The 18,572-nt window shown below is 34.6% G+C and overlaps 1 protein-coding gene across 3 annotated transcripts; it reads right to left on the reverse strand.

The window, feature by feature from the left end:
• Positions 1-566: 566 nt before the first annotated feature.
• Positions 567-17,422, reverse strand: LOC117418084 (mitogen-activated protein kinase 8). Of its 3 annotated transcripts, none has more exons than XM_034030660.3 (12): positions 17,124-17,422; positions 12,452-12,628; positions 10,919-11,048; positions 10,175-10,233; positions 9,578-9,716; positions 7,848-8,013; positions 6,499-6,570; positions 5,927-6,109; positions 5,472-5,596; positions 4,599-4,662; positions 4,308-4,385; positions 567-3,398 (listed from the first exon to the last, which is right to left on the reverse strand). In XM_034030660.3, the coding sequence occupies exons 2-12, from the start codon at positions 12,571-12,573 to the stop codon at positions 3,253-3,255; spliced, it is 1,284 nt and encodes a 427-aa protein (XP_033886551.1). In that variant the 5' UTR covers positions 12,574-12,628; positions 17,124-17,422; the 3' UTR covers positions 567-3,252. The 3 variants fall into 3 exon arrangements, with proteins under 3 accessions (XP_033886551.1, XP_033886552.1, XP_033886553.1); XM_034030661.3 differs by lacking the exon at positions 6,499-6,570 and adding an exon at positions 7,397-7,468; XM_034030662.3 differs by having other exon boundaries at positions 3,256-3,403; positions 17,124-17,421.
• Positions 17,423-18,572: the final 1,150 nt, after the last annotated feature.

Below are 18,572 nucleotides of genomic sequence, written 5' to 3' on the forward strand. Positions count from 1 at the left end.
CAGTTCCTGCCTCAAGAAATGTTAATTGGACTGATGCATTTCCACCAATAAGTTGTATGTATCAAGGTATTAAACAAAAGTGCCACAAAAGAAATCTGATTAAACCAGTCCATTACTGTGCCCCAAAAACAATACACAAAATCTCATCAGTTATCCCTTACCTTTCATATTAACAAATGAAGAACAGTACATGCAAATCCATGCCGAGTGCATTTAAATGTAAAAATCCTTTCCTGTTATTATTTTATGAACACTAATGTATTGCATTTTAACCGTGTCTGAGCCATGATATTTGTATGCAAGATCATTTCTGGGCAAGACGCATCTAGTAACATGAAACATCTATAGGGAATGCAGGGCATCCTTAAAACTGCAAGACAATTATATATTGGGATAACACATTCTTTGCTTAGACTTGTTCAATTATGAAGCCAATGAATTCAGATACCAAATAAAGAAAATTCTTAATTTTAAATTGCAAGTGTTGAGCTGTACAGGGTATGTGCCATGGCTGGCTAACCCTCCCATTCACAGAGAAAAAGGAACAATCATGAAATTCACAATGATTTAAATTCAAATGGTTTATTTGCAGTATACATTTTAACTTTGCATTATTGGATTCCAGTGCATACATTCCATTAGTGCACGTCATGGTCTGTGGCACGGTATACCCAGAACAAAGACTTGATCAATCTGCACTGCTGGTCTTACAAGCAAACATTATAAACCAGCCTCCATGATTACATCAGCTTGTTCTATGCATTTATTTCTTAAACAGTGTATTTTTTTTTACCTTACCATCTAAAGATCAAAATCTATCTGGCCATGCATGATATCCACCCACAACTACCTGGGCGCAGATTTTAAAAGTGGCAAGGCTGATTACATTAAATCATGAATATATCAAGTCGCATAAAATTGTTTTAATTTATAAAAAGGAAAATATGGATTGACAGTACCAAACTATTTCTCTACCTTCAGAAACATACATCTACATGGCTAGACCCACCAATTACTACTTGCACAATCTGAAGAAGGTATTGCACATGAACTGTAAAAAATTATACATAAACAGTTTTCTTACTTCTAAGTGAAGTATACATTACATACAATACTAGAAGTCTCCTAACATTGGCAATAGTACACTTAAAAATAAATAAATAAAGAAATCAATATTTCACATTTTTCTATATCTAATATTGTGGGCTGCTAAGTTTATCCAAGAACTTGTAGAAATTTAGTGTGAGGTAGTTCATCAAAGCCTACTTTAATTGTAATATTACATATTTTGAGAGATGCAACGTATGAAGCAAAAGCAAAGCTACCCAGGGATCTGAAAAGACTTAATTAAGAGCACTTAAATAAAAAATAAAAGTTTTTTTTTATTTATTTATTTTTTTTAATTGATCGTGTTAGTTTTAGAAGGTAAACTTCTTACGTATGGACAAAATAGCCAAGTTCTGACCACGAAAATACCTCACATGGGTTTTTCATACCGGCTTCCCCTTTTTTCTTTACATTCCTCACACTTATACACTCAATTTTAACTTACATTCTAATGAAACACATACTTGAAAGATAAAACAATATATTCCATTTCTTCAACTCAGTGATGAACCGAATTAATAAATACAACATCATAGCATGGGAAAAAATATCGTTCTATTCATAAAGCATTGCTACCTTTATTTTTCTGAACTACTGCACTTATTGCAGGCACTTTTCCTCTTGAAATATAAAATGATGGATAATCCATAGAATGCTATTATTACATACATAACAACACATCTTGTATTTTCTAACTTGTCTTTGTTGCTTTTTTTTAAAAAAAAGTCGGGCAAAAATTATAAAATGTAAACAAATAGTGATACCTTTCAAACATAAGAGCTCTCATTTCCTAAACACTACTTTCAACACACCGTAGATCCCATATTCAACTACACAGCTGGCACGAAGACGAGGCTTTGCTGAAAGCAAACGATTAGAATGGAAGTTAACTATAGTACAGCTTTTGAAATAAAATACTGAATTATTTAGAACAGCTTTTGTGTGATACCACTGGAACCAAGTGTCCGCCACTTAAAATCCAGATTCTCAGTTCCTATTGTACAGTAAATGTCTTTCCGCCAAGTCAAACTGTTACATTATCTGTGTTGCTTGGCATTGTAATAGTTCAGTATCCTACTTCTATTTATCTGAAAACTGCTTAATTTCATTTGTTATTTAAATTAATAAAAAGGGACAAATCCCTTTACAATCCATTCTTTGCAAACATGTGTCCATACATTTAAAATCCCTCATCTGTGACCCTATTACGAAGCCACCATTTTATAATAAAATCTCCTCAGCTGAACTCAACATTCACCAAGCACTCCCCACTGTCAAAGCAAAGGGAATTTCAAGAAAATAAAGTTCCAGCTAGCCAGTGCAGAACACCAAGCAGTCAAATGTGCACTAAACCAAATTTCAGCCCGCTTTTTGCTCTTCTTTTAAAAGGCTTTTTAGTTACCTTTCAATTGCATTAATCATAATGTATTTTAGGTCAACGCTTTGTGCCTTGTGGACCAAATGATCAATCGTAGGCGGCATCTGAAATGCACTAGCCTGAAAGATTTCCAGAGCCTATTAAGACAATTTAAACATATTTTTTAAAACACAACTATAAGCAGATTCTTAACTTCAAACATTGTGAAATGAAAGTAGTTAGGTATCAGACCATTTTCAGTTGTTTTCTAGACAAATTGAAATCAAATATTGTTGTTTTGCTAGTAATTGGATATATGTATTTTATATAATATCTATTTGTGAACTAAACTGAAAAATATCCTCTGTTCTATAGCATGTCACAGAAGACATAATGAACAAATCAAAGTAAATCAAATGTGGCAAAATGGCTCAAGGCAAATTGAATTTAAAAATAAAAAGGATTAAAAAATATTCATCATAAATCTTTACAAATTAATTTAAGCAGTCTACAGCAATATGGCAACATAAAGTTGTAACTTTAGGATTTAACACTAGCTGAAAAACAAACTATTAAAAAAGACTGAATCAACTTTAATTTACACTGATCGCACACAGATACCTTAGTGTTTAAAAGTGAAATCTGTTCTCAGATTCTTTCCAGAAAAATATGCCAATAATTTACAGCCTAATTAGCATTCTGGGAAAATCAGAAAGAAGCTGGAGCATTTTTAAAAACTATACTCTATACCATCTAGCACAAACAGAAGGACCAAAAAAAGATGACAGTCATCTACAGCAGCCAAGTGGTCCAGCTGATGTTTCTAAACTGCTGTCAGTGTCTGAAGCCAATGTGGGGTCTGTTGACATGGAAGATACATCATTGACAGATGAAGACGACAACGGATGCTGGGAGCCATTGATCACTGCTGCACCTGTGCTATGAGAAACAAAGTATTAAATCAGAAATGTACAAGAGTAGTGGCTGGGAGATATTACCCTCATGCAGCTGCCCCTTTCCGCTAATAAACACCCACTGGCTGACTGGCCTGACCGCTGCAAAGAATATTTCATCTACCTGGGCCCGGATTAAATAAAAAATTAGGACGCCGCCACAGCCGTTATAAAATATAGCTTTAGTGGTGCCATAAACTTTGATTCAATTCCCGCCCTGGTCTACTAATTACCCACCTGCCAGGAATTTAGCCTTGGTCAAAATCTCTCTGAGGCACAGTTTTGCTGGGTATTCCTACAACAATAAATCTTGCCAGTTTATACTGTCCTTTCCAAGCTGGGTCAGCCAATTTCAATTCCATGCTTTGCTTCATGTTGTATTTAATTTATATAATTTACAGTCATTTTGTTACTGGGGTTTTTTTTTTTGTTTTCCAATATTTTTGCCCGTTTCGGAATATTGAACGACGGGTCTGTGACATTTAATATACGGTTCATGGTTTATTTCTAGCTATCATTGTATTACCAAATAGAACTTGTATTTTCTAGCTATTTGGGTTTGCCATGATAGTTGGGCCCACAGTGTCATCTAGTGGCCAGAGATCTACATTTCCTGTAAAAGTAAATTCAAAGGCATGTGCCTGGTGGACCGTGTCCGAACAAAATATTGACAGCTGAAAAACCTCTTTGAAAAGGTAAAAGTCAGAATTTACGCACAGATCTCAATTAGGATTTTTAGTTTTAGCTTAATTTTGGTCAATGCTATATTGTATTTGGCAATTTAAGAATATTTTATTTTTTCTTAATGTCTGTCCTTAATAGCGTTCTGCTGCACAAGTGAAAAGGAAAGCAGTTTTCCAACTATTTTAAAAGAAACTATTGTAACTAACCTAAAGATGCAGGCTGTCCTCGGATTACCCCATTTTTCGTCCTCTCTTCACATTCATGGACTTCCTTGTATATCAACTCTGCAAGTTGAAACATGCGTTTTTACAATAACCCATTTATAGATGCAATAATCTTTTTTTCTGTTGATAAATAACCACAAGTTTGTGTTTTTTGTCAGAAACAAGTTGCAATACACCTCCATCAGTTAAACAGGAAACAAGCCAGGTTTGATTTTTCTTCAATCTTAGCTCATATAAATAATATACAAACAAAACAGCAAGCATTTCCATTACCTTTCCATTCTTCGACTGTGTGTTCTCTTTCATCTAACTGCTTATCAGTGATCAGTGGTGGGGGCTAGAAAGTGATACATGTAAAAGAGGGAAGTATAAAAGCACACATTATTTTCTCACTTTCCCTGTATCCAGTACAGCCAAATATGAACAGCTGAGAGCAGTCAAGTGTAATGAATATACTGACCAGCTGAGAATAGTGACAGAACTTGGAAGAATTGAATACAAATGCAGTTTATATCCCAGCTAGATTCTGGGTCTCTTCACACAGGGTTAATACAAATACATTAGGCAACTGAAGTCAGTAACTGTGATCAGCACAAGTCAACCTTGACGGCTTTGAACTATCCTGACTCAGACATTACTGGGCACTGATTTTAACTCATAAAAATGTATACCTAAAGGACTGTCATTCCTTTTAAGTAAAACCAGTTTGACAGAATTACTCTACCAGTGAATCTACCTGCTGTACATGTATATTTACCTACAACATGTTTATAACATTTTGCTAAACATTCTGTATATATTAAAAAGTGAAGTATAACAGTAGGTTGATACAGTAGCTTGACTAAGTGAATGTAAAAGACTAACAGGTCCAATTACCTCCCTAGTCCTATTTTTGCTTTTACTTTTATTGATCCATCTTGCATAGCTTTAATAGCTGAATTCTAATTGATATTCAGCTATATTTATAATTGAATACTGGATGTATGTATTGTATAGCTGAAGTACGTAAACTATGTAATGATTCATACACCTACATTAATAACAATGCTTCAGAACTTCTCTAGTTATTTATCTGGGTCACCCAAGCGCATGAGGTATGCTACACTTCTGCACTCGAGGTGTGCAGATAGTCAAGGTAGTACTTACAGCTTCCACTTCAGCGGGATCATACCAGACATTAATGTATGGATGCTGAAGAGCCTCGTCCACAGAGATTCGTTTGGATGCATCTATTACAAGCATTTTAGATAGCAAATCTCTAGCTTGGCTAGCTGCAACAGAATAAAGTTGTATACAAGAATACATTTAAATGACACCACATGCATCATATAAAAAAAATTATTGTATATAAAAAATAGTATTATATTTCATAATAAAAAAATTATGAAAACTGTACCGAGATCCTCTTTTTCACTAAATGCAGACAGTTGCATGCTGCAGGATGTAGTGTTATAATTTTGGATATAACATATACAATATACAACTATGCATTAATACTGTATAATCGCACACACATCACATCAGGCTACAGTTGCACAATTGGAGGTACAGCAGTAACTTGATGGATTTTTTAGGTCTGGATGACAATGTATATCACTTACCTTTGAGCTTGTTGTGCTCCGAGTCAGCTGGAAAAAGGACATCTGGGAAAAGCTTTTCAAAGGTATATCCAGCATACCTGGGTCGGTTTTCCACATAGGTTCTAACGGATTGGTTGAGTTTCATTAAAAACTCTTGGGATGGTGTCCCTAACTGTTCAATCACTTTGTTCCACTGATCAATATCTAAGGTCAGACAATTAAGAAAAATACTGCAGAGGAATTTTCAAAAGAATACTACTTAAAGCTGTATTTACTGCGATATTCGAGAAGCCCAAATCCAAAGCCCAAATCTCGCCCAAATCCAAAACCTTTGTCCAATACCCTTTGATAGCAATAAGATAAACAGTAAAGATGTAAATAAATTATATAAAAATTATATTAGAAGGTATTTAATCACCCATTTCCAAGGAATCCTCAAAGTAGGACATGTAACTGTTTATATTGTTTTGTATCACATTCAGAACTATTGGTTTTAAACACACTAAATTGTGTGTTGAAGTAAACATCGCTGATGACGTCGTCATTTAAAGACTATTGACATTCACCGATTTATGAAATACAAACAAGGATACGATCTGTGCCAGGAAACAACACACTACCTCTGACCATTTCTGCCATGATACAGCCAATTGACCAGACATCAACTGAAATGAAATGACATGAAATTAACATGCAGAAGAAAAAATAAATAAAACATGTCAGACAAGGACTTAACGATGGGAATCTAATGAAAGAAAGAAAAAAAAATGAAAAGCATAAAATGAGAAGCATGCAAGCAGTGTCAGTGTCTAGCAGAAAATAGTGTAAACAACTTAAGTTTTCCTTGCAAATTGGCAAAATAGTTTTGGAAAGCCAAAGCTAACAGCAAGGTTCTAAATATCTATATATGTGCACCATACTTGTGTAAATAAGTGACCATTTAAATATCAATTTTGTTTAAGAAAAAAATTAAAGAGAAATTGACCTATAAATTAATATCAGCAAGCCACTAACACAGACGGCCTGCAGAAACTGTATTATGGTTGCAGAAATGAATCAGTCTATACTTAATATCTTTGAACACTGTAACATATGAAATGATATATATATATATATATATATATATATATATATATATATATATACATACATATATATATATATATATATATATATATATATACATACACACACACACACACACACACACACAGAGTACATACAAATCTGTGTTCAATATTTTAATAGACCAGCAGAGACTGTATGTCCCACCACTAGATGCAGCCTGTTACAACCTCAGTTCTTACCTGTGCAAATTGTAACTCAAATAGCCAGATTATATAATAATAATAATAATAATAATAATAATAATAATAATAATAATAATAATGTTGAAGATTCTTCTACTGTTGTACTGAATTGCCCCAGTTATGATTAAAATAAAAACTTTTTTTCATGTGAACAGAACTGCTGCAAGCAGCATAAGGATACAGTCCCTTCCTGGAAATAGGATTTTGTGGCGAACCATTTCTGCCATAATGCACCCCACAGACCATATATCCACTAAAAGTGTGTAGCATTGAAGGAAGGAAAAAACATAAGCAAAGCAACAAGTCAGCAGAAAAGATACAGTTATTAATTTCACTGCACTGGTGTAATTTACATAATGTGGTTGTTTTTTTTACCCATTGCGGCACATTAAAAAAATAGTTTTGCAGAAAATGTTAAAGGCATGCACAGCTGAAAAATGCAGAAATGGTGGAATTTCATTTATATTAAAATTGTCATATCTATATTACAGTTAACAATATTAACAATAACACTTTGTGGGTGACAGCTAAAGAAAGAGACTTGGTTTAGGCACGATCTTAAAGTGATCGCAACAATATACAATACTTTTTTATACATAATTGACTAATAGCAAGCATTCAACATTACTGACCATTTGCTTGATATCCCATTCCAAGAATGACCTCGGGTGCCCTGTAATAGCGTGTGACCACATAAGGTGTCATCAATAAACCAGTGGCTGCTGTCCTGGCTAGTCCAAAGTCAAGGATCTTCAGTGTGCAGTCTGACTTCACTACAATATTACTGGGTTTTAAATCCTGAAAAAAAGTGTTATGCTAGATACATTTGAAAACAGTTTATAAAATATATATTATTTTTTTATATATATATATATATATATATATATATATATATATATATATAGTTACCAGGTTTTCACAATTAAGGATGTAACTAATGATGCTCATAAATACAACTACCTGCACAAGAACAATTACTGTTCTGGTAAAGTCCACCATGGTACAGCCTTTGCTAATGAATGAACCAATCTCCTGATACTGCACTGGAATAAGCAAACCAGGTCAACCAACAAACAAATACTCTTTTCTCTTTTATACCTGGAGCCTGGTAGTCCCTTACATTATAATCAGTCTGTTACCTAGATATTAGACAGCAATTCAATATTTAGAAGATTCCAACTTCAAAAGAAACTGTGTGTGGGTCCCTGCCTGTATAATATCTAGATTCAAATGTATCCCCCACTACACCAGGAGCGCTAGACGGGAATAAATAAATAAAAACGGAAAACGTTTCAGGACATAACGGATTGCAGCGCATCTACCTTGCCTGTTGCACACTCACCGAGATTACTAAGCACTCAGGTTTAAGGAGATGACTTTGAAAAACAAAAAGCTGAAAATGTTCTACTTTACATGACCCTGAAGAAGTTAGATAACAATTAATGTACCAATGAGAGAAAAAGAAAACCAATAGAGAAGGTGGTGGATAATCTTTATTACTTAAGTGATTTGTATGTATACCAAAAGATAGTAAACATAAAACAGTTGTATAATCTAGAAGGTTATGAGGTCAGGGGACATTAATAATCAAACATATTAACCTTATAGTCCCATTCGTTCATTCATTGTGTGTTCAATTATTAAACACCTGTGAATACTGTTACACAAGTAAGGGGCCCCACCTTTTATCAGTCTAGTACGGTATGGAGAAATTGGCTTGAATTTCTCTGGCATGAATCTCACTCTCATTCAACATAAATTCCTTCAGCATTTTTCAATGTTTTCTAAAGAAAATCTATGAATTCATTATGCAGTTTTATTTTATTTTATTTCCAGATTTACAAAGTTTTTGATAGAGGTGATTCCGTTTCTATATTCCCTGGTGTTTGTATACAGACTATTCAGAAATAAATATATCCAGCACTAGATGGCACTCTGATATAAAGCACACAGCAATTGAAAATGAGAAATTAATGTACTCTACTTAAAGATATAATTAACATGCTAAGGGAATGCAGAACGCCGGGCAATTGGAAGCTCTAAACTGTTAGGAGTTCCTTAAACTGTAGTGACAATGTTAAAGAAAACAAAAAAGCACAACCATCCATTCAGACTGGCTAACAGTAAAGCATGGTTTTTCAAAGACTGTCACAAGAACTTCTGAACCTCAGAAGACACACATCTGGACGGCAGAACACTGCTGTATCATTTTGTGTGTAGACGTTACATTCATTTCTGATTCTCAGTCAAGAATTAAGTGAAAATATTCTTAGAAAGCTACTTGTTCAAAACTTAATGTCGCATGTGCCTCATTGTAATTTTTTTTTTTTTTGTGAAACATCTAAAAAATATGATCACTAACCCTGTGTATGATTCCAGCCGAATGAAGATGTTTGATTCCACATAGCGTCTGATACAGTAGGTAGGACAATCGCTCATGGTCTAACTCCATCTGAATCACTTGACAGAGATTGGCATCCATCAGCTCCATAACAATGTAACTGTCACCAATCAATGACATTGTTAACGAAAAAGCACAGCAATGTTTTTATAGGAACTGTCAAGAGCTAACATAGAATGACCCAGTAAAACTGGACTTCCAGATTTACAGATGCCTTGGTTAAGTATTTATATGTTATTTTTCTTAAACAAATATATATATATATATTTTTTAATGAAAGCCAGTGTGATGTGTTTGCCCTGCTAAGCAATTACTTTAATGCATCCTGCCATTTAGCATCGTTTTTTAATTGGATGGAATACACAAAAGGACACTAATTAAATCAGTGGCTTTTTTGTAAGTGTACAGCAAAGATAATCATTATACTATGGGTATCTTGAAACCTTTCCAAAAACCTCAACATTACATGCAAACGCATCCCATTCCCCTGATAAAAATAATCCTGACTTTAAATCCTGACAATTCTGTTCATGTTTCATTATGCAAATGAATACTTACACATCCTGGAATTCCTCAAGAGATTTTTGGGGTGTAAATACATTAAGAAGGCCAATAATCTGTAAAAACAATAGGATAATCCACAATGTAGGTAAGAATTGTATTTAAAAAGCAATTTAGATTATGATTTATCATAGTTATCTTAAATGTTGTTGTTTGGATAACTTTGTATATCCTTTTCTGTTTCAGTCATAGCTTCCTGGTGATTTGTTTAAGACCAGAAAGTTTAAAAGGACCCCTGTGGTCTCAATAAAGCTGTCTTATTTCCAAGCACAGCTAGTATACCAGTGTAACCCTAACCTGCCCCTGCCCAGTTTTCAATGTGGCATTTCTTACTGCTGTATTTCTTACATCCACTAGGGGCACAGTGTCGCAGGGAGACAGATTAATGGTTTCAATCTCCTATACCAGCTGTACTAAGAGAAGATATGTTTGAGCGCTCTAGAGAGGCAACATTTTAGGGTCAAAAAGGGAGGTCATTAAAAATGTAACATGGCTAAATATCCCTAATCTGAATTATTCTAAAATACAAGTCAACAGATCCCCTTCCCTGTTTCTCAAGTCTCTACTGTAAATTAAAACAGTGGATCCTGGTTAAAAATTGAGGAAATGATTAATTGATTTACATGTTATGACAATATACTGCAAACAGACTATAATATTCAGGAAATAAAAGATGTAGGTAACTCTCCTGTATTGTGATGAAGGGTATCTCATGAATGTATTACCATACAAACAACTTACATTTTTGTGATTGACACACTTCATTAGCACCAGTTCTCTGTAAGCTCTTTTGGCATGGGTCTGATTTTGAAAAGGACGACTAAGTTTCTTAATGGCAACATTTCTTTCAAGGTTGTGGTCATATGCTGAGCTGCAATAAAACAAAAGTTAAACATGAAATTTAAATGTCAGGCACTCCAGTCCTGTTTAGCCTGGGCCCTTACATTCATATACACATTTCTGCCACGTGTACATCAGAAGATCCTGAGTCTGATCTGCTTACTACAGTACATTACTTTTACGTGACCCAAGATCACAGATTTGAACTTAAGATCCTGTTAGCATGACCTGTTCCTTCTTACATAGCATTCTGCTTAAGAGTATTATCATCAAACCCATACTTAACCGGATCTATACTGTACTTCAAAAACACAGTTCGGAAAATTCAATTGCATTACATCAGGTCAAAAGAAGGGTTAAAATGGTTATTTATTTAAAACAACTGGTGTATGTTCCTTACATAGCATACTTTTCAGTGAGTAAATAAATGATAAATTACATCAAGTTTATAAATGAGGGGTACAATTATATTCCACAATATACAATGAATGTACTCTTAATTATTTCATATTATACTTTGATTGTGACACAGGTCCATATGCCCATAATTACAGACCAAGCCACAAAATAAAAACATGTACAATATCCTTTTTGAACTAATAATAGAAAGCCAATTTTAAAAGGGCCTTTGCAATCATTAGCTTCTCTAGAGTTCAGTGTAATAATACATTTGGTCTTCCTGTTCTTTCATGTGAATACATTTTAAAAACGCACCAAGATATGGTACAGTGCTATACATACAGTACAGTGATATGCACATACAATACAGTGTGTGAGACAGCAGGGAGGGGGTTAAAACCTCTCTGCAGTAAAAACATGTGCGGAATGCACATTTGTCTGGGTTAATTGTTTTCTGTTAATTGTTTTATTATTAATGATCATCCGCACATGGGCGTTATTGGGGAATTAGACCCAGGTGCAGGGTTTAAAAGGAGAGCAGGCAGTCTGCTCGAGGCTGCTGAGTAGAAGGAGGCAGAAGAGGTGCTCTGTCTCAGAGTAGCCAGAGAGAGAAAAAGTAAGTGCGGCGTCAAACCTGTGTGTTGAAGTTTGTGGTTTTGGGAAGGACGGGAAAACAGCGTAGCTGTCCCGCGTTAGTCAGGGTGTTCCTGAGAGTTGAGTTAGTGCTCCAAGAGGAGTTAGGTGTTTATTTTGTGTATTTATTTTATTTTGTGTTTATTAAAAATTAGCGCACCAGCGCTTAAAACTCCATTTCATTGTTCTGGGTCGTATTTTTAAAGGGGCACGAACCCGAGTGAGTTGTGCTTTGTCACAAGTGCTATACACATACAGTACATTGTATTCATGTCACATAGGTATCTAACAACTTCTACCTCCTCTGAATATTCCACTGCAATTTAAAAAAATGATTCAATATATTAATACATCTTGGCCAGAACAGTTATTTTATTTGAAGTTAAATTGTTATCAACTTACCAGACAATTCCCTGAGCCCCTGAGCCAATAGGTCTTAAAGTTTGATATCGTTTCAAAACAGTAAATGTTGAATCTCCAACATCTAAACTGTAGTATTCTTTTTCACGCTTATTTCTATTCATGATGAAATATTGACCAGTTTTAATATGAGCATCCAAATTGCACTTCTATCAGATCCTGCAAGACAGAAAAGAACATGAATTGTTAACACTTAGTCTTCTAGACACATAGGTCATTGAAGGAAATAAATGCTTTTTCTGATATTGCTCTAATGAAGGAAACAGTAGGATGCAATATAACTTGCAACAACATCCATGAGGGGTGAGGTGCTAAAAAAGAAAATGTATTGACCCAAGCAGCGGTGGACCAAACACTAATATTGCCACTCTAACTCCATATTTACCCAGCTGGGTCTTTCCCTTTGGGGTGACTTACTGACCCACTTATTAACATACATGATTCAATACAAATGACAGCAAAATGAAGTCTGTAAAAAATCTGGTTTATACATTAGGGTGACAGTATTAATATATTCAATGTTTACTGTACAGCAGTAGTTCCCAACCTGTGGTCCGCAGACCACTTGTGGTCCGTGAGTAAACTCCAGGTGGTCTGCAAACAACTCCCAAAATTTGGTTTAGCAGTTCTTGCATAAACTAATTTCTACACAATCACACATTGTACTACCACAATATGTATTTCTAAGCAACACAAAAAGCTTTAACCACATTATATATAATAAGATATGTACATAGTCTGCATTTGCCCCCACCATCCCATCCTCTTATCCATTTTCTTTTAATATGTGTTTATAATTTATATCCCAGTGATGCAATACCAAACATTGCCATCAAAGCCGCCATTAACTAAAACAGCTTTCTATGTGAAACAAATACTAACTAAATAACTGCTACACATCATGAAAGGGGCACATTTTTTAGCCAGTAATAGTATTCACGTAAATACACATAAATCTTTGTAATCTGTGCTCTAATTCTACTGCTTGTTTTCACTGTTCAAGGGAAAAAAAAACACCTAATCTGTCTCCAGCCTTTTCACTCCACATAAAAGTGGCGCACTACATTCAATATTCCTAACTCGGTGGGAATGACTTAATTAAAAAATAAAAAAAATAAAAAAACACATTAACCACAGTTTTTGTAATTTTCAGCAATATAAAATATGTGCTACAGTGTTGCCATGGATATAGGAAGTTAAGAGGCTATTTTTGTTCCTTGACTTGTGAACTGTACTGTAGTGTGAATGACTGATTTCAGGTTTAATATCTCACAAGACTAAATGTGAAAAGGAAATTCTCTTAACACTACCTCTGGAAATAATCATTCTTTAATAATCAGTCTGTTCTTGATGCCATCACTAACCTAAACAGAATTTGACTACTTTTAGCCACCTTCTAAGAAAAGAAAGCCTCTGTGTCATACATTTAACAATCCAGAATATTGCAAAGTGGTATTTACATTTACTGGATCCGAGGACGACACGAAACCCCAGTGTGTTATTTGTCAGGGGGTTTTGTCAAATGAAGCTCTTAAACCTGCAAAATTGAGACGTCATTTATCTACAAAGCATTTAGAATGTGACAAAAAAAACACTGAACTCTTTTAAACAAAAGTAACAGGAACTTTGCCATCAATGTGCAAAATGACGACATTGTTTAATAAACTGGTAGTAAAGATTCAACCCCAGGGATCACACTAAGTTAGGCAAGTTATATAAATACTTTCTACATGTACTTATACATCTACACATAAATATGAGTTTAAAAAATGCTGTTGTAAAAAAATGCGTGGCAAGTGGTTGTGGGAAAAATCTAAACACCAAGGTGGTCCCTACATTGAAAAAGGTTGGGAACCACTGCTGTAGAGCATTAAAATAATCGTGGAGCAAGTATTCAATAATACTGACATGGAGGTCATTAAAATACCATGTATACTGCAGAAATACATCATTTATATGTGCACCACATTTACTTAAATTGATACTTTTTTATACCATCTATATTTTCCCAATTAATTTCATGTTGTTTAATATTCTTATGTGTGTTCTGCATTACTGTCTAAAGATTCCTCAAGGCTGATTGTGAGGAAGTGAAGTGGGGAAGCACATTAGTGTTGCACTATGAAGTGAAGCCTGCACTAAACTTCTTAACTCGCTTTTCAAAAGCATTTCTTGCTGGAATTGTAAGCACAGAAGAGAACTTTCTAAACTAGAGACTGTAGAATCATTCAGAGCACACCAAACACAATAAGAATAGTTAAGAAATGAAACATTAGGAAAATGTAGATGTTAAATATCCCTTTAATGAGTAATCCAAGTTTTAAATTCCCATTCACCAATTATCATTAGAACATTTAACATGTATCTTAAAGATAGTATTGCACTGTTGAAACTACTTGTGGTTCTACATTAAGGAAAAAAATATATACAATTGGATTTTTGGCAGTAAATTGCCTTTTAGGTTAAATATTTAAATAACTCCACTTCTTTATATAAAAAAAATACCTACATTTTCATGACAACACTGTTTAACTGTCTGTGCTCACAAACTAGAATCCGTTGTGGAGAAGACAGTCTGTTCTGCAATGATTATCAAAATGTAGGTTCGGCTACTGTGAACGTCAACCCAAATGCCTGATGTCCTTCTCTTATTTTGAAAAATGATCTTTAAATTATTTACAAGCACTGTAATATATATATATATATATATATATATATATATATATATATATATATATATATATATATAGTTACATTTGGGGACTCGTGGCATGCAAATATAAATGTACTCATCACCACACTGTGCACTTTATTTGGATGGAGATATATAAAGAAACATGTTTTAAGCATAGAGTTTGACCATCAGCAACCTTTCAAACTGAATTTTTTATAACCTGCATCAGTGGAACTATATAGACAAACCTGCAGCAACTGCCTGCATAAACGTCAATCTCCCTGAAGTTGTGTGACGTAATTTCCTGGCAGATGGACAAACAAAAAATACATTATAAATCAGCTGCTATGGTTGTGTGATCTGACCCAGTTCAAATCCCACCTCAGCCACTGACTCATTGTGTGACCCTGAGCAAGTCACTTAACCTCCTTGTGCTCGTCTTTCAGGTGAGACGTAGTTGTAAGTGACTGCAGCTGATGCATAGTTCACACACCCTAGTCTCTGTAAGTCGCCTTGGATAAAGGTGTCTGCTAAATAAACAAATAATAATAATAAACTATGGTTTAATGTGTGTACTGAGGTGATACAAACATTCATGAATAATCAGACAAAAAATGTGTTTTTTTTACTATTTTTTTTATAAATCACCCATTCAATAACATCCTGGAATGTATAGTAAAGAAAACCTAAATACAAAAATATGTTTAAAGCAAACAATGCCACTTTTAGGCTTCATCCTAGTGTACAGGCCAACAAATTGGTACACCACTGCATTCCCAAGACAACCTACTGTCATGATGCAATGCAACACTAGGGCTTGTATACCGTGTCTACAGCAAATCATCATTTATAATACAGTACTATTTGGTATCCAAGTTATTGGGTACGATTTTACATATTAAAATATTACCTTTAATGAAATGCCTATTTTTTGATAACTCTTCGGTTTAAAAAAGAAAATTAGTATAAAGGATGGACAGAATCCATGCTGTTGCAGTATCAGGTTAAAGGTCAACTGAAGAATCTATTTTGCCATTATGTATGCCTTTATGGGTTGTTCTGTAAAGACAGGAGTTTAAAAGACGATTAGAACTTCCAATCACACCGAATCTGCCACATAACGTACAGAACAAACTATCGTGCAAGGCAAAATACACCTGCTCACGTCTTACGCACTTAACCACACATGACAACACTGAATAATATCTCTCCCTGAAAACGAAGAAAAAATATATAATTTTAATTGAGAACACTGAAAATGTTAATATTAATTAACCGGTACAAACCAAGACAAAAACACATTTTGTAATGTATTATATTGTCACAGTGAACTGACTTGGCAAAATGTCAAAATCAGCTCTAGAACTGGTTTGAAAAAAAAAAAAAAAATCAATAATGTTAAATCAAGTCGAAATCATAAAAACAAATGCAATGCTGGCTTTTTAACACAATACGAATGAGCAAAGCAGAAAAAATAGACTCGGCAAATTAATGTAATCAAATGTCTAGTCGGAAACATTGTATCACAGCCCTTTATTTAACCTTTGGTTATTGTAACTATACATTTTTAAAGGGGCAATATTATTACTGTATTCCCATATTGATAAGTATCTAAATGCCTGTATATTTTTATACGAATATTCACTTACTAGAACACAGATTTTTACCTTAACATGAAACTAAATGCCTTAGGTATTATGGTGTTATTATATTATAATGCACTGTATCCCTTATAAAATATACGCATTTAACCAAATACAAATTAGCAAAAATAGCCATTTAAGCTCTAACAGTAGTACTAAATCATTGCAATTTGCGGACAATGCAAAATGAATATGTTCACATTTCACAAATCGTAATAAAAATCGAAATAAAACAAAACCACATACATACTGTGTTTTCTATTTTGTGTATAACCACACCATCCCCCACGGATCAATCACAATATGTTTTTGTTTTAAGTTTGCGATTCTTTCTTACCTTTTCAAAAAACTAATGTATTCTATTTCTCTATCGTTTCGCTTTTAATGACAGTCTGTTCGTATCCACTGTAAATGTTTGTATTTTCTGCTCCGGAACACAAACACCCTGCATTGACTGCGTTTGCTTTCACTGGCAGGCCTAGCTCTGCAAAAGACCTGAGTACTACGTCACAAATCTCTGCGCTTTCGTGACATTACAGTTTTTGCTTCTCCTGCGTCTTATTCCTGTACACAAAACAAAGAGATCACCATTCGTGACGCATTGCCAGTACTATGTGCTAAAAACAATAGCCATACCACGGTACCACAGTAATAGAGTCCTAGTGGACGATTTTGTGAGAGAACCTCCCAAGACTTCACTATATTATTGTTTTGTTGTTAATGCCTTGCAACATTTATGTAGGAATACAATAGAATCAGTGTACAAAGAAGTACTTGGCTGATGCAGGCTACTTACAGTTTTGGAGTGCCCTGTTATTACAACAGTGTTATCCTCTTTGGCAGCAAACACTTGAGTAATGTTTGGGGAAAACTGTGATATTGTAAATGCTTTACAATAAAGATTAAGAGACAAACTGATGTTAGATATCTGAGAGCAGAGACCCAATGTGATTGTGTTAGGAATATATTTTGTAATACACAGTGAAACCAGTGACTGTAGGGACTGTATGATTTATAAATGTTAATGCTTTGTGACATATTGTGTTCTACAAGCTGTACAATATAATTACCACTGGTTATGGCTTATCAGTGGAGTTTGTTCCTTTGTTTTGCATGTATAGAACTAACAGTATTAGTACCAGTAAAAGCTAATTTTGTACCCTGATACATATTGAGACTTCACTGACTCAATGGACAAGGTATTAGGGAGAAGATGTTATTAGATGTTATTATTTCATGGGTAATAATAAATAATCTTTATATAGCACCTTTCATAGTGGACCACCCTCACAAGCACAAGATACAAGACTAGGGTGTGTGAACTATGCATCAGCTGCAGAGTCACTTACAACAACGTCTCACCCAAAAGACAGAGCACAAGGAGGTTAAATGACTTGCTCAGGGTCACACAGTGAGTCAGTGGCTGAGCTGGGATTTGAACCAGGGACCCCCTGGTTACAAGCCCGTTTCTTTAACCACTGGACCACACAACCTCCTATACTGCAGCTCTTAGGTTATTTGTACAAAATGTCAGTGTAATGTTACGAAATTGGTCCATGTTACAAGGTACTGTAAAGCATCACTTTTTACGATGGGAGTGCTACTTTTGCTGGTCAATACAGGGTGCAGCAAAAGTGGCACACAATAGGAAAAACAATGCTTGCATAATGAACATGCTGGCCATTGGATAGGTCATAGAGGTCTAATTTGAATGACCACTAAATTGACAGATGGAAAAACAGGGTTTTTTTGTTTTACTGAGACACAGCTGAATCAAGCTGTACAC

Source organism: Acipenser ruthenus, chromosome 13 (assembly GCF_902713425.1).
Source record: "Acipenser ruthenus chromosome 13, fAciRut3.2 maternal haplotype, whole genome shotgun sequence".
Taxonomy (NCBI): Eukaryota; Metazoa; Chordata; class Actinopteri; order Acipenseriformes; family Acipenseridae; genus Acipenser; species Acipenser ruthenus.

Excerpts from the sequence above, each read along its gene's own strand:
- LOC117418084 (XM_034030660.3), bottom strand. The coding sequence starts at position 12,573 with ATGAATAGAAATAAGCGTGAAAAAGAATACTACAGTTTAGATGTTGGA. Across the intron at positions 8,014-9,577 it reads CGGCTGGAATCATACACAGG|GATTTAAAACCCAGTAATAT; the intron begins GTTAGTGATCAT and ends ACTTTTTTTCAG. Across the intron at positions 6,571-7,847 it reads AATGGGATATCAAGCAAATG|TTGATGTCTGGTCAATTGGC; the intron begins GTCAGTAATGTT and ends ATTTCATTTCAG.